The sequence below is a fragment of the Falco punctatus genome, assembly GCF_963210335.1.
Source record: "Falco punctatus genome assembly, chromosome: 2".
Lineage (NCBI taxonomy): Eukaryota > Metazoa > Chordata > Aves > Falconiformes > Falconidae > Falco > Falco punctatus.
In genome coordinates, this window is record NC_137581.1 from 70,782,623 (window position 1) to 70,799,933 (window position 17,311).

Sequence of the window (17,311 nt, forward strand, 5' to 3'; positions counted from 1 at the left end):
GGAGTTTTCTGGGTTTGTTTGCTTTCTTTAAAGCCCTGAATCTCTGATATCCAACATGTTGCAGAATTTGTTCCAGAGGAAGACTGGTGTTGCTTCACAAACACAAGCAGGAGGCTTTCATATTAAATAACCAAATGAGTATTACACTGAGTCCAAGCAATCCCCCGGAGCAGTGATATGGGAAAACTTGTCTCAGTTCCACCCCATTCCCAGAGGCTTAATGTATACAGAAAACATTTGGAATCTCTTCAAGTGAGCTAAAGATTTGCATATCCTAAAATATGGCATACATTTCCTTTGATAAATGTGAGATTACCTGGACTGCCTTCAAAGTGGTATAATATGGTGGTGTTTATTTTACATTAAAACAGCATTAAAAAACCCCAACTTTTAAAAAACAGAAGTTTAAGGCTGTTGTAATCTCATCTCCTGGTAGAACACAGGAAGTGTGTCTACAGGACGTATCTATCAACTTAATACCAATTTTGATTTTCTGAGACTCCTAAATAAAATAACTTTTAATAAATATTGTTCCTGCTCAAGTTGGCATGTTTTTGAAACATCTGATTAAACCCACGCACTCTCAGCAGACCAAAAATGTCACAAGAATAATGGTTAGCTTACAGCTGAAATTAAATATTGCAACTTTATTTAGCCTGGGAATGACACATGTTGATAGCTCAGCATAAAATGGACTTTGAACAAGTTTGCTCTACTAAATGTTACATGCCACCTATTAACAAAACACGGTATAATACTTATTCAGAAAATAAATATGCATTTTATTCCTTTCCTAAAATCCATAATTAACAAAGAAAGAAAAGCCAGAATTTGAATGTGAAAACCCTGTCTACTTTAAAAGGCAAAAGCACCAAAAGCTTAAATCTGCATTTGACTTCTGAAGTGCCTAGCACCTGCAACTTGTTCCCACCATAAGGTTGAGTTACTCAGCATTTCTCAGAGATGGTTCACTTCTATTTAAATGCCTAAGTGCAGATTTTAAACTGAACTTTGAGGCTTCCCATTGAAACATTTACTAAAGCCGTTTTTGACATCTTACTGAAGTTTTAATAAATCAGAAGACTGTTTTTGCCTGAGATTGACCTAAACTACAACAGATAAATGATCATATACTGTTAGAAAAAAACCCACTACCCCAGAACACATAATGAACCAAGACCTAACACAGAGATTCGCTATTTTAACTGACAGAAAGCAGCAATCCCTCAGTGCATGAAGAACAACTTAAAGTACTTATGATACTGTCAAGGACCTATTTTTAGGAAGAATAAAGGGCAAAAAAAGCACCATCTTTGGAAATCCACAAAGCAAAGAAACACATGTAGCTTTTTTCAGGTAAGAATGCAAACTATAGATGACCTTTAAAAACAAGGTATTTCAAAGCACATTAACATAACAATTCACAGCAGAAAAAAAATACATTTCAAATGTCAAGTTCTGTAATTAGTATGAACTGAAAACCTTTACAATGTATAACCAAAACAACAGGTAAGTTTACAGTAACTAACAAAGATCAAATTGCTCTACAAGTTTGAGTTTGTACAGTGCTCACCGGCACAAGTCATTAACTATAATCTAATGTTGCTATAGGAGAGATCCAGTAGAGCAGGGCTTACCACTAGGTACTTTGCTATGCAGTATAGAAGCTCAATGTCCTCTTACCTAGGACCAGTTACTGACATTAAAAAAACCACAAAACAACAAAACCACACAACACCCAAAGCTAGAGACTGTGAATTTTTCAAGTAATAAGGAAGAGGGGGCAGAGTCATTTATTATATCTATTCTCAGAAGTAAAAGTTAAAAATCTGTTAAACTGAGCACAAATAAATTCTGTAAAATTAGACACTTTCATATAGCTTTGCTATTTAGTGGCATTGTTCGCTTTTTTTTATGAAGGTTATTTCTGGAAAACTACTCTGTGCAAATAATATACAGTTACAGCCTTTCAGAAACACAGAACTATACACCATGCCAATACACAGGAGCTTCCTTGCACATCTGTAGTCACCACAACATACAATGGTCTTTCCTACAGACAAGGGGTACGATATTTTTATTAATATACCGTGGCTTATCTATAAATAAAGCAGCCTGTCATCCAGCAGCAGTGCTGGCTGCGGACGAGGGAAGCAATACTGTGCTGTGGCACACCTGGGCTGTTTTCTTTCTTCCACTTGAACTGTTAAAATGTCTGACATGTCCTCACTGCAGTTTACATTGTGTCAAAGTATCAATAATGCATAGAGGTGACATCCATGTACATCAACTCCGGAACTGATTTTGACTGTTAACAAGAATGATTGCAGCTACCTGTACACAGTAACCAGTTACTGGTAAGAAAAGTTAAGGCTAAATTGTTCTCAGAGGAACTGATTACAAATAGGTACATTGTTAAGACTTCTTTGTCCTCCCTCCCTTTTATCTTTTAGAGAAGTCACAGATAAGTTTGCTGTAAACCATTACATTCAGCCACTGAGAATCAAAACAGCAGCCAGGTGCAAGGTGGAGCACAGAGCTAGGCTCCTGGAGACTGTTCTGCTTGGAACTGTGTTTTCACAACCCTATGTTACTGTTCTAATAACTGCAGACCCACCGAAGTGTTTCTGCCATCAAAGCAGCAGTAAGCCAGACATGCTAAAGAGGATGCTCTCTGACATGGGTCATGTACAAGCAGAAAGGTAATCTCACCTCAGCACACTAAGTTCTAGACTTAAAACTGTTTCCACTCTGCAGAGCAGCTGTACAAGCACCTAAAAAGTAAGCACAAGTACCTACACTACCAAAGTCATGGCAGCTGACAGGTTGCCCAATGGTATTTAAGACCAAGTACACCAGCTCTCTGGAACAAGTAGGTCAACTACACTTACAGACAACTGACCAATGCATTTTATGTACACAACCTTCTTCCTCAGTTTTAAATGCTCTTGAGATTTTTTTATTTGTCTAAGTAAACAGATCGAAAGACTTTTCAACTTACTGTTCATGGAAATCGAGCATTGGTGGCTCAAACCGGAGAGGTCGGCAATTTCCCCGATACAGGGATACACTGGAAGAAAAAAATTAAAATGCTGTAAAACATACTGTTAAATGATACATTTTTACTCCCTTCTCATCTCAAATTGCCCTTTCTTAGCAAAACGTTCATTAACACTAATAACAGAGCAACTAATTCAAAGGAAGAAACAGCCTGACAAACCTGTCCAGTCAGAATACTGTAATTTCACCAGCCACTTACGTGATCATGTGGTATCTCTAAGAAGGAGTACATATCTTGGAAATGGACATAACTGAAGTGTTAGTTTTCCTCTATATAGTGACGGCTAAGTGAAACAGCAAGCTAAATAGGTTTGTATCATCTTTCATAGCAATATCCAAACATCTTCCTCAATGTATAACAGTAATTTATATACACACCACGCGTTTCTCTAGCTACATCTACACTAGTAAATAAACAATCTTGGATTCACTTGATGGTACTGAGGCCACATAGGAAAAAACAGCCCATGTCCATATTGTTAAAAACTTGCAATTTCCAGAAGACAAAGACTGCTTTAGAAACATTGCTTTGCTCTGCCTATACTTACCTCCCACTTGGAACTCTGCAGGAGACTAAAACTTAAATTCTGCTCAAAAAATCCAGCAGTGAAGACAACAAAGTATCTGGAAACATCCTCTACTACTGCTTATTTCACCAGTACAGTTCTACAGAACACAATCAATAACCCACAAAAGTTACAGGAAAAAATACAAAGCAGTTTCATTGACTGAAACATTTTCTTGTTCAGAATTATATGATTGTGACCACACTTAAGTATCAGTAACACATTGGGGGGGGGTGGTGTCAGTAATAATTGTATTAATACAATAAAACATAAACCGGATACAATAACATAAAAGAAATAAACAGGAAAGGCTAAAGAATGGCTCAAGCGCAGCGGTTCCTGAATGGCTCAAGACCAATAGCTTTCTTTTTTCTTCAAATGTTTTTGTTACCAATATTAAAATAGCACTCTTGGTTTAGATTCCTGTTTTCTAACTTTGTATCAATCCCAGATGCCCAAAGACAGAGCTGCAGCCATATGTCCTGGGCAAGCAAAGCTGCTCCACAAACACAAGCCAGGCCAGCAGAACCACCCAGTTCTGCCTCAGCACAGGGAGAAGCCAGGAGCTGGAAGATGCCCTCAGACAGGCACACGTGGCTTGCCTTACGAAAGCAGAGGCCTTAAACTTCATCAATCTAATTCCATCTAGCATACTTCCAGGAAAACTAATTATTGGTCAAATTCAGATGTCTTTCCATACTCCAGAACCACTTCAACAAGGAAGCCACTTACAGGTGTAAAAATTCAAGAACCGGGTACAAAATCTTAACTGTATTCTCCAATAGCACAGATCTGGGCAACAACAACAGTTTAAGAAATCAACAGCTTTTTTACAGTGTCTCAATGACTCACTCTAGTACTCCACAACTGAATCTTCACACTTCCAAGTACTATACATGTGCATAAGGGAGATCTTATTCAATGACTTTTAAAATACTTCTGTCAATTTCTTCCAATTTCAAAACTCCAAACAGTCATTCAGCACCTCTTTTTTTATTGGCAATTATTAGTAAAAGGATGTAACTTTTCCATAAAAGGAATTTATATCAGAAATATTTACAGTATTTACAAAAGCAATAATGAACATCGTTACCTCCAATGCATTGAAAATACAGTCAAGAGTAACTTGACCTCACTTGAACCACCGGGACATACACAATTCTCCACATACATGAAATGTTTTAGCAAATTTTCTCAGACTCTATCGCTATAATATCATTGATAGCCATTTAGGCAACACAGAATTTTTAGATGGCTGAACATTGGTAAAGGCAGCCACATTATAATGAATAGCAACTATTATAATAAAAGTAACAGCTGTAATAAGATTCAAATAGGAACAAACAGTATTGGAATTCCCAAACTTTGCCTGCTGGAAGGCCCAACATGAGTCGACTTGCAACAGACTTACAAATGATGATAATGTCTGGACTGCTGGGCACTTGCTCACTGAAGGCTGGATACACCCATGGGTAGGGCAACCTTAACAGCATAATGACATTTAAGTTAATTATCATTGTATGCCTGTAGAGCTATGGCTCCCAGTCTTCTATCAGAATTTAATTTTTCTTTCCCTATCTTTCCAACATTTCTAACTTTCAAAGTCAAGAACAACATGAAAAGATGCATCTGAATGAGAGAGGACTACCAACATCTTCCAACAAGCTTCAGCAGACTCAGAATCAGCCAGAAGTCACCTGAACCTATGAAGTTTCAGAAACGAGTAGTTTCTGATAATGATTTAAGATTGTCCCGACAACTTTTTCCCTTCTGCAAGAATTTGGATTTTTTAAATGAGACTTGAGAGTGAACTACACACAGCCCCTGACATGATCATTACCCCATTACCCTTGCCATACCATCCACTCTGTCATCCAAGCGAGGGCATTTACCTCAGCTATTAACTACTGTACTGATCCTATCCAGAAGCAACCTGCTACCAGATGTAATTCACTGAAATGCAACTTCACGTCTTGATAAGGTTAGTCACAGATAGAGACCATAAAGATGGTCAAAGTATCAATGCCTGGGAAGATGAGATGTGGGAAAATCGCTTGGAGGGGGGAAATTATAGAAAATTGGGACCTAATAGAAGTTGTAGTATTATAACAACCTTTTAGGGTAAAATACAGTTGCCACTTTCAGACAGTGGGCAAGCGTGCAATCCACTCCACCATCGTTCTCTAGGCCAGCCTAGAGGAGCAGTGGAGGGTGGAGCAGAGTGGAGACGCCGCAGCCAGGCTCTGCTGTGCTCCCTGCAGGGCTGGGAACTTGATGGTACCATACAGCCGGTAAGCTGCATAGCAACTGTCAAATAGAAAATATATGAGAAGATGCCCGTTTCTGGGCCAAAAACTGTAGCAAAACTATTTAACTTAGATGAACCTTGCTCATTATAATCTCGTTATAATACTAACACACACCTCCATCCCAAAGTTACCCACCTCCAAGGCACCACCACGCCTCACCGAGCACATGCTTTCTATTTCTTATCAACTATGTCTTCAAATGAAAGCGAAAGAAGTTTACACCAATCAATAATAAAGAATGTATGACTAGAGTCACTCAAGCTCCACCTGAGAGCAAAGAAAAGTATAAAAAATGAATGAAGGGGGAAGTTAGGGAAGACTCCGTAGTAACTTCTGGGATCAGTTGATGGGCTGAACCTGCCTTCTGCCCCATAGGTACACCTGTTGGGTAAGAACTTTGTCTTATGTGTGCTAAATAACTAACCCATGCTAGCTGTTATTAGTGATTAATGTTCTGATTGTATAGAATTTGGTTGTTTATCATTTCAAGGTTGTTTTTGCAGACAGTCCCTATCACCAGCAATCATGAATCTTAACTTGTCACGATTTTAGAATAACGACTGTTATTCCATAAACTGTTGGTGTTAGTCCTTTGTGGGAGCTAGCAGTTGCTGGCAGCGGGTAAGTAACACATTCAAATAAAGTGGGAAGGCCCACTGAGGGGTCCCCCTGATACTGTTGGAGTGTCCCTGAGCAAGTCAGTTGAATCGCCCTCTGATCCAGCAGGGCTGTTCAGTGACGGGCCCCTGTAATGAGACACTGACAGACTGGCAGGGCACAAGGGTCTTGGCTTTCCCGTGGCGCTGACAGACAGATCAAAAATCCAGGGTTGGGAAAATCACCACCACCACCCCGCCTCTTTCACATGACAGCGGATGATATGGATGTCCATCTATGCCAAGACACAATTTTTTCTGGTTAAGGACATTCTGCAGCACTTCTATGATGTCTTGCTGTTTATCACAGAGTACTCAGTTTTAAATAATCCATGCAGATTTCTGCATTTGGAGATGAAGAAAATACTTGTCAAATATAGTATCTAAAGTTTTCTGCAAAGTTGGCCAGTAACTGTTTCTCTGTATCCTCACTTTACCTTTCCAGCTGTTCTGGGATTTCTGGAGGAGGTTTGTGTTCTGTGGAATCTTATCTGTACTATCTTTAATTGCTACCGTGGAAAAATCAAATATAATTATTATTCTACCTGTGTTTTTCCCACATTATTTTACCATTTGTTTAAAGGGTTTGTTTCCTTTTCCATTCCACAAATTGTCAAGAAATAAAGACAAAAGCATTAAACCATCAAATAGCAAGAGGATTTTATTAAGCAACACAAACTCTCAGAACGCCACTACTTTGTTATTTCTATTACCCCCATACAAAATGAAAGTGTCTCCAAAAATAGCTATATGAATTTTTAAAATGAAAAATAGTCAAATACTTCACTTTTTGTGCCAGAATGTCCTTGAAAGAGCCACCTCTAAGACAGAACATCTTTGGCTATAAAAGTAAATAAACAATCATATTTCCCTGAATGCATCCACGACTTGTTAATGTTTAAAAATAAGGTTGAGCTGCAAATCTAAGAAAATTTATTTACATTTTTATAGTTAAAATAATTTTAGAAATCTGGGTATTAAACACAGCCTCTGTGAGAAAGTGAACTGCCACAAAACATTGACCACTTCAGTATCTGGCTCTATGTGCAGATGAATAAAACGACTTTTTCAAAAACTACACCCAGGTAGTGGTTGGCCCAGTTATGCCAACATTAATCTTGTATCAGGAAAAACACACTCATGATATCAGATGTTACACTTCAAAGCTAACACTTCCTGAGGGTTTGTCTGGGGAAAGGGTGGGGAAAAAACAGGGAGAAGCTTGAACAGATGCTCTGTAACCTGACCATGGGCAAAACCAAAACAAATTAAAAAGCTAGTTTATTTCCCTCCTTCCAAAAGCAGATCAAAGAACTGGATGAACTGTCTAGATAGGGATGAAGTATCCGCAAGCTACACCAAGAAGGAGATATTATGATCTATAATAAGGACAATGAGACATAAGTCGTCTAGAGAAGTTAATTTCTGCATGTGGACCAAAAACCTTAGCAACACCATTTAAAAAGTCACCTAGAAAAATACGTGGAAGAAAGATCCATGTAAAACCAGTAACAACAGAGAGGGAAAAATACAGACACACAGTAGATTGGGTATTCACTTTGTAATATGGGATCGAAGAGTTTGTGATGCAGTTCTTTATCACGTTGTGCCAGCACCCAAATAGGCCAGCACCCTGATGCAGAATGGACTGTTTCTCCTGGGAAACAAGGAGATTTTTCAAATCTATAAACCAGCGTTTTATTAGAACACACTCTAAACCACTGAAATTTTAAACACAGAAAGCAATCTTCTTAGATGTGAAATTAAAATCAAAAAATCCTGTAAGCATGTCTAATCCAGGGCCTCGGTCTCACTCTCAAGGACCAGGAAGTTCAGTTGTATCTTGGGAGACAAAAATCCTGCCCATAATCCCTAGGTCTCAATAAAGACACCTTCTTTCTGCCATTGAGACTCAATGACTTACACAAGATACTATTCCATTTAAACTATCTCCATAAAGTCTGATTCTACCCAAGACATAAAATACACTTGTCACTGATCTCAGAAGTTCAGTTGTGATTCCTACATTCATGTTTTCGTACCAGCAATGTGACTGACATGCTGTAGCACATAACTACAGCTGTTTAAGTTCCCATCCACAGCTGTGTCCCCTATCATGCTGCAATCCCCCAACAACTTGTGGAAGAATGCAACAAATACCCACAGCACAATGCTCCAGTTCACAATCCATGTACAAACCCATAATCACTGGCAGGGTAAAATAAGTCACTGGAGCACAAACTGCAGCAGCTGAGCCATGGGCACACATACTCACTTTCTCTGTCACAGGAGAGAGAATCCTTGGAAGGAAGGACAGGTAAACAACAACTGGGGTACTAGCATCTTAAACCACTCATGTTGTTTGCAAATTACAAATGACCAGATGTCCAGTTGATCTAGTATGTTAGGGAAGAACACAATGATCACTTAGCTTAAGCTACTTGGCTTACAGAAATGGAAGTTTTCGAAGTTAATATTAGTTATACTGCTCTGTAACATATTTGCTTTGATTGTGTTCTTCCAGAAGCTGTAATGATCATATAAATCTTTCAACATACAAGGGAAGTTCCATAATGAAATTTAAGAGATTCTTTTTCTGCTGTGCAAAGTCCGAGTCCACTACAGAGTAATGAGTGTAGGGCTTCAAACAAGCAGTTTAAGATAGGAAAATGGGGAAAACCCCGAGTAAAAGAAATACTTAAAGTGCATCGTTTTAGTTTGATCTTTAAAAAACTATTTTTAATTTATCTTGACCAAAATGTTATGTATGAGTTGTATGACCTACAGCAACCAGGAAAATTAAAATCACGTAACTCTAAATGCATGGTAACTTTACATGTGACCTTTCATTCTCCTATCATGGTACAGTTACATTCACGGAGGCGTACATACAGTATGTGTAAGTGGTTAACAGAAACAAATAGATCTTTCAAAGTGACTACTTACAGGAGCAGTTTAGTGAAATGCATATTCTCCTTTGCCTAATCCTATGTTAACAGGCAAGTAGAAAAAAAATAGATTAATAAAAGCACTGGGTGGAAAGTTTAATTTGAGGACTTCATAGATGAGAAATAAATAAGGAAGTCCTGAAGTGCCGAGAGAGACCTCTGTTGCTGGGGTAGGGGAAAGATGACAGATCCAGGGAAGGTACAGCACCACAAAGTTTCAAGTTTTATGCGAAATGACTAAGCTACACTTTTTCAATTAAAAAGCAAAGGAGAAGTTCATATAACACAAGTCTGACAAAATTCACATTACCATAATACATAAATGCCTCAAGCTTCAGCTCAAAATATGAAGTAACAGCCTCATTTCAATAGATAATATTAACTGTTCTCTTCTGCATTATCAAAATAAAGATAATGTGAATTTATGTTTTAATTTCACCTGGAGTGAAAGACCTGCCATATCCTCATAAGATTCTTCAGCACTTTCATGTTCACTCTTTTCCCTCCAAAACCTTGAATTCCAAGTATACTTATAAACCTAGTACCAGGTAAGCCAAAGTCTACAGTATTTTCATACGATTTTGGAGATTGACACTGCAAGATTTAGGTCCATACCTAACCAGATGTCAGCAGAGACTGGTGGCAAATGATACAAACAGGATCAAGGCTTTCAAGCGTCAAATGAAAAAATGTTACATTTTTCAGAGATTTTTCAAAACTTGTTGCAAAGAGAATGCCCTTAAACCCATGCTTAAGCAACTATATACATAGTAACATAAGAACTTTTCATACACACATCTGAAATGAAAACAAGAATAGTCCTTTTACTAGATTTCCTGGGAAGGAAGTGGAAATAGCCCATGAAAAAAATCTAGCTGTGTTTACATGACAGTTTGTTGAATGCTATTGTATAAGAAATAAGCTTCATTATTAGTGTTCAATGTACTCATTAAGTACACAGGAATATTTGAGGAGTCTCCAGAGAAAAATTACAGACCAGGGAAAAAGCAGCACCACTTCATTTCCTTCTCAGATACTATACATGCAAAGTTCTTTAATAACAGATTATGTACGGATTATGTCTGGGGGGTGGGACAGACAGGCAGGTAAGAATTTACTAAAAGGAACATTGTAAGTTTTTCTTTAAAAGGACCCCAAAGAATTTTGAAGCAGGCAAACCAACCCACTTCTTTCTCAATAAAACTTCAGCAAAATGATTCCTCTTTATTTATACAGAATTACTCTGCCATATATATGACAAAGTGAATTAAAGAATTCTTCCATTTCTTATTCCATATTGAAGTGATTTAGCTGTCTAATATTAAAAACTGGTTTACATTTTAGTTTAAATTTCCTCTGTATAAGACAGTATTGAAAACTTACACAATTTGTATTTGATCTTATTTACACTAAAACTTTACTATTCTTAAGAAAAATATCACAAATATTGCAATAGGATGGCTGTATTAAACTTTTAGAAAATCATGCTTACCTTTTCTGTTGATATGAACTGAGGCCTATAGTTGTCTCAGTCTGTAAAAGAAGAAAAAAATTAAATATAAGACACTGACAGCATTATACTTCCTGTGGGAAAACAACTCCAGCAACTGTAACAAGTCAGTAAAGCAGAGCTTGAAAGACAAAAGGCAAAGCTCTGATCTGGAGCCGAAAATGCAAAATCGTTTTTTTTTTCCAATTACTTAAAGAAATCAAACCTCTACCAAAAGACTGTTTAGCCCCAGACAAGAACTGCAGTCAGTTCCAGTGGTAGGAACTCCTAAAACCTGCAAGACAAGCAGCAACTTAACAACTTAAAAATTGAGAGGAGGAAAAAAAAAGTCCAAGAAATTATAACATTGTAGGGAGCAAAAGCAAAACCTTGCACAAATGTAAGAAACAAATTACAAAAGAAAAGCACATAAAACAAGTAACAGTCAAGCAATTACCTAACCAGTGTAATTTAACGAACTAGAAAACAAAGAACACTATAATCTCCATTTGATTAGGAAACTTCATCTCCTTCCCTGCTAATGATCTTCTAGCCTCTATTATTCGTACCTTTACTACCACTACACTGGACATTACAGTTAATTACCTGAAAACAAGGAGGTTAGGTTGTCCAGTAAAATTCAATTCCTTTACCCTTGTCTAAGAAATCCCAACTGGTTTAGAAGGCTGTGTATGGAATGTCGTGATACAGCCAATGTTAAAACATACCTGACTTTGAAAACTGTTTTCCCACAGGATTTGGGGATCAAATAGAGCATTTCAGCCCTTCTCATAAAGGCATTTCATGGCCAAGACAACTATTTATCTTCTCAGAGTGAGAAGAAAGCTTACAGGTCTGATAATGTCTATGGTGCAGGTTGGCTCATCTGACACAGTTCACCTCTAGCATAAGGATGTCATTTGTTTACAAGGGGGATGCAAATTTTTTGTATCTCATTTTAGAACTACAATCAAGTCCCTTGGCTGGACACTTCACTGATTTCTATTTCAACCACAAATTACACTTTCTTTCCTCGTTTTTCTTAAGATAAAAGTATCTTTTCTTAAAATAGTTTATAACAAATTATCTGATAATTATTTTAGAGGATTTTTTATTTTGCTTTTGGAGACACTTATTTGAAATTCTCTGATTACTACTAGTAATTTTTACTACTAGTAAATCACTTAGTCCACAAACCTTAATGTTGATTTACATCAAGGATCAATTCTGGACTGTTAATCTAACTAGCATTTCAGATTTAAAGTGAAATTATTCGCTTTAATGACCCTCCAATTTGTATCGAACTAGGGAAAGCTGGAAGTGTGTTATTCACCATTGTCAAACAAAGTTAAGCTGTTTGTAACTTGAGGATTTATTTGCAATTGTAAATGTCTAGACAAAGCATCCATTAGTTTTTTTCTTTGTTTTAATGCCTCTGAAATAGAGGGGCAAACTGCCTTGCTAAAGGGACACTGCAAGGGGAAGGAGTTCACATGGAATTATGCAGTACAGCATGATCAGTGCAGTTTTTCCTCACTGAACAGAATGCTAAGAGAAAAGGTAGATTATAATAAAATTGGCAATATAAAACAATTTAAAAGTCAGCAAGTTTTCATCTAAACTCAGTAACTTTTCATTTAAACTTATGTATTACATTTGTACCATAATTAGGAAAACAAGGCATTTCTTATTTTTCCATTAAAATACACTGGCTTGCAAATGTTTCCACAAAGTTTTCCTAGCTAAGCTATGCTATACTCATATACTGATAAGCTTCTTAATTTCTGATGTCACCCTCTATTTTCTGTTTCCAGTAGAATATAAGTAAATGCTTAAAGCCTGTACTAGATTGTTTCAGAACAGTAAGAGAAATTCAATTAAAATGAAGAAAGAAGAAATATAAAATCAGTTTGAATTAACTGATGAATGTTTAAGATACAAAATGTTTTGTATCTAAAAATTTCTACAAAGTACCGCCTAACAAGTTAATTGATTAGCTCCAAAATCTAAAGAATTTAATCAGAAAAAAAGAGTTATCTGGCTTCCATACCTTATTTTTTTCCTCCAACTAGAAAGATGAGAGCAAACCTTCCAGTTTTAAACTGCCACCCATTAATTTCTCAACGTAAAAAATAAGAAATTGAATCAAAGTGAATCAGCTTAAAATATTTTCTCTCCATCCAAAAAAAAGTGTGTGTCAAAAGCTGGTTTAACACTTCATACAAGCATTTGTCCAAAACATTAAGCCAGTGATTTCCCCTAGTTCACAACAGCATAATTCTACAAGCGCTGCAGAAAATACGTATTGCTTGAGTATTTTTAAAATGGTTCTAATAAGCTTCAAACAGTTACTTATAGTTACTTTCGCTTATTCTTATTACCTACTTTTCTATCATAAACCTGAAAACCATGAATCACTGTCTGCCCTTAAAATTTTCTTTTTCCTTTTTTTTTTTTTCCTTATTTTCGACTACGTAACTATTGCCTGCAGCTTGCAGACATACCTATTCTCTCTGAAAGCACATCAGACTACACCTGGCTCTGAGGGCTCTGCAAGAGATGCTGCACAACCTACTCAGTAGAAAGAGTGCTTGCTTTGTAAGGACTAAACAGCCCGAGCTGTTTGACTGCAGCTGAGAAGCACTCTGGTCTTCACCACAGCCAGCCACCATTAATCTAGGCTAACAGACAAATTGCTCAGTAAGTCTCAGCATTTACAAGCTTTCTGCACATCTCTGATGCACACAGCAAGTGGTACACTCAAAGTGCTGCTGCTGGTTACGAATTTGATGATGGTTTTTGGTTACAAAGATCTATGCAACACGATCAGTCATGCAGATGTACCCAAAAACAACCCGAATCCATTCTGAGGGTTTTCTCTACTAACTAAAATCACCTGCTGTTCCTCCCTACCAAATGACTGCATATATCACTCTTTTTTACTACAGCACAGTTATTTAAAGCCATTCTTCTGATTTCACCGGTTCCATTCTTCTATGCTGTGCATTCACACCACTGAGTGCTGTGTTTTGGATTTGTGCTGGAAACAGTGTGGGTAACACAGGGATGTTTTAGTTCCTGCTGAGCAGCACTCACACAGGGTCAGGGCCTTTTCTGCTCCTCGCCCCACCCCACCAGCGAGCAGGCTGGGGGGCACAAGAAGTCGGGAGGGGACACAGCTGGGACAGCTGGCCCCAACTGACCCAAGGGGTATCCCGTACCCTATGGGGTCATGCTCAGCAGGTAAAGCTGAGGAAGGGAGGAGGAAGCAGGGTACATTCAGAATGATGGTGTTTGTCTTCCCAAGTCACCATTAAGCATGACAGAGCTCTGCTTCCCTGGAGATGGCTGAACACCTGCCTGCTTATGGGAAGTGGTAAATGAATTCTTTATTTTGCTTTGTTTGTGCACACAGCTTTTGCTTTACCCATTAAACTGTTTTTATCTCAGCCCACACGTTTTCCCACTTTTACCCTTCCAAATCCCTCCCACAATCCCACTGGGGCAGAGTGAGTGAGCGGCTGCAAGGAGCTGAGCTGCTGGCTGGGGCTAAACCACGACAACCACCAAACCTTCCCTGTGAATTTAACAGATGTATAAACACCTTGTATTCCTTACCAATGTCCTTGAAAGTGCATTATTTACTACAATTAAATACAAGCTTCCTTTCAGTGGTTGATTTTTCTTTAGAAACATAACTAAAGCACAGAATTAAACTACCAGCAGTTACCTGACAGTCAGATGATGGAGCTAACAGGTTCAGATCCTATGACAGGGCAACCAAAACAGTCATTACCAACACTGTCCTATCCTTGACAACTAGCTTTGGCTCTAACAAGAGTTCTATTACGTTGTAAATTATCCTGTAGAGAAAGTGGTTGTTACATATACTCTTAAACATCAGAACTGGCAGTCGATACTCCTAATATTGGTCTTAGGCTAAAACCCCATGCACGCCAACTTTTAGACAGAGGGCTGTGGAGAAAATACTAGTCTAATACCTGTACATAAGTTTAAAATCAGAAATCACTTCAGTAGTACATCATATGCCTGAAATAGATTTAAGAACAAAAATTCAAATAATCACGCTTCTAAGGAAAAGCCTGGGTTTTACTTTCAGACGTCTGTTAAAGACAAGCAGAATGACAAATTCATTGCAGTGACACTTGTGTTTTGAGCAGGGGGTTGTTTGCTTTTGGTTTGTTTGGGTTTTTTAGTGGATATTTTGTTGTGTGGGTTTTGGTTTGGGGTTTGTTTTTTTAAGTTTTCTGTTGTTGGTTTGGGTTTTTGGTTTGCTTTGGGGGTTTTGTTTTTTGTTGTTTTTTTTTTTTTTAAATCAGGGTCAATCAAGAGCAAAGAAATAGCATACCAACTTCAGCAGCTCATCAACCATAGCATCATGGAACTAAACCAAAAATAAATCTCATGTGGCAGTTTCTATAATTACCACTCATTTTTATTACATGTCAATCTTTAGAGTCATGCAGTAAACAAAAACATACAAATGTGTTCAGTTACATTTCTAAATACTTTTTTTGAAAAATTTGATCTTCACATAAAATTGTGGACCTACCGTGCTGCAGCCTGGCATGCTGTTTTTCCTGTGTGACTGCACAAAACTGTCAAACATAAATGCCAAGAACTAAAATCATGTATCAGATCAATCACTGTTTAAAGTGTAGGCTTTGTTGAATACTGCCAGTTCATCAGGTAAAGAGAATTAAAATTATCCTCTTTGATACAGTTTATTCTTTTCTCCTCATACATCCGTATGCTCATACATTTGTAATGGAGCAGCATTAGCACAGTACGATTATTAGGAAAATTTTATTCAATCTTATCTGTATGGGAAAAGTATTGCAAATAAAAAATACTACCTTGCAATGTACAGATCCCCAAGGCGGCTGCATGGGCACACTATTAACATTTCAAGAGACAATAAGCTAAGTTACAGGGAAAGAACCTTCAATTCTATTAATTTCCTGATCCAACTGACTGCCTAACAACAAAAACTAAGGTCAACATGGAAGAAACTGAAACATACAGCTGAGTGGTGAAAAAAGCAGGAGAGGAGGAAAAAAAAAATCATTCCTTTTAACAGTAATAGGGGTTTATAATCCTCCCACTTGAAAGGCTATGTTCAAGTCTTGGAGATAGATGATTTTTTTAATTTATTTTTTTTAATTTGAAGATAGTAGCGACAGCCTAAATGCACATGCTAACAGTTGCATGCCTTAATTTATCTCTTATATAACCCTGGAAGGATTAAACTATAAACCAAAAGGATTTCGGAATAAAGATCTTGAGAGAACTTGCAGACAGCGAGTTAGAAAATTTGAAGTCAGTCAGCCACAGCGATTTCAAGACTTAGAACGATTTCTCTCCAGAGGCACATATCCTCAAAAAAGATTTTGCAGAGAATCTCTACCTGAAAACACACCTTACACACTCAGAGCAGTTGTGGAACAATAAACAATGATCTTGTGCACATGCAGAATCAAATACAGACCTTACAGTCTGAAGGCTGTCTCTGAAGACATACCCACGGTTCCTAACTTTAGCCAGAAAAAAACAAAAAAATCCCACCAAAAAAAAAAAACAACCAACAAAAAAAACCCCAAACCACCAACAGAAAAATAAAGGTTACTTTTAATGTCTCACCAGTTTGTTATAATAGCTATTCTTCACTTCTTGGTAAGAGGTCATATTACCTAGTACTACATTCAGTCATCTAAACATAGGCATCTGCTGCCACTTGAGATAAATGTCCTAGGGCAACCTGCCTGGTCTCCGACAGACATCCAGAAGGGCACACAGTTTCTCCTGTGCCCTCTGCCTTATCTCCACATTCAAGTAGATGTCCGGGACAACCCAGGGCATCTCAAACAGCACTGCTTACGTATGTTTAAGTAACTGAATTAAAGCTTTGAAGCCTTAAACAAGGATGGTAGGTAGCAGGGGCAAAGCAGGGAGGCCCTCTCAATTAAGACCTAAAGTTTCTGGACACCAAATACATTTCTTTAATGTTATCAAAAGTCTCAACAACCAAAGCTTTCTGCAATTCCTACACAAGAATATCCACACTGATTTAAAAGACTCTTTCAGTACATTTTACATATTGTTATTTTATAGTAAGACTGGTTCCTTCTTGTAGAAAAGCTATGTGCTACTTACAACTAGATGTTGAGACAGCTACAAAACCGATATGTAGATGGCAGCGTAAATCTTCATCACTGCATTCATGAGCTCTGTGCTACTAAGTAGGATAACTTAAAAAAAAAAC

General features: G+C 37.6%; 1 protein-coding gene across 1 annotated transcript in view; it reads right to left on the reverse strand.

Moving 5' to 3' along the window:
* Window positions 1–17,311, reverse strand: part of TMEM131 (transmembrane protein 131) — a 102,374-nt gene that overhangs the window by 58,328 nt on the left and 26,735 nt on the right. Inside the window, exons 3-4 of the mRNA XM_080377362.1 lie at window positions 11,032–11,072; window positions 3,002–3,070 (exon numbers count right to left, since the gene is read on the reverse strand). Of these exons, the coding sequence (XP_080233488.1) occupies window positions 3,002–3,070; window positions 11,032–11,072 (110 nt within the window). The remainder of the gene's footprint in view (window positions 1–3,001; window positions 3,071–11,031; window positions 11,073–17,311) is intronic.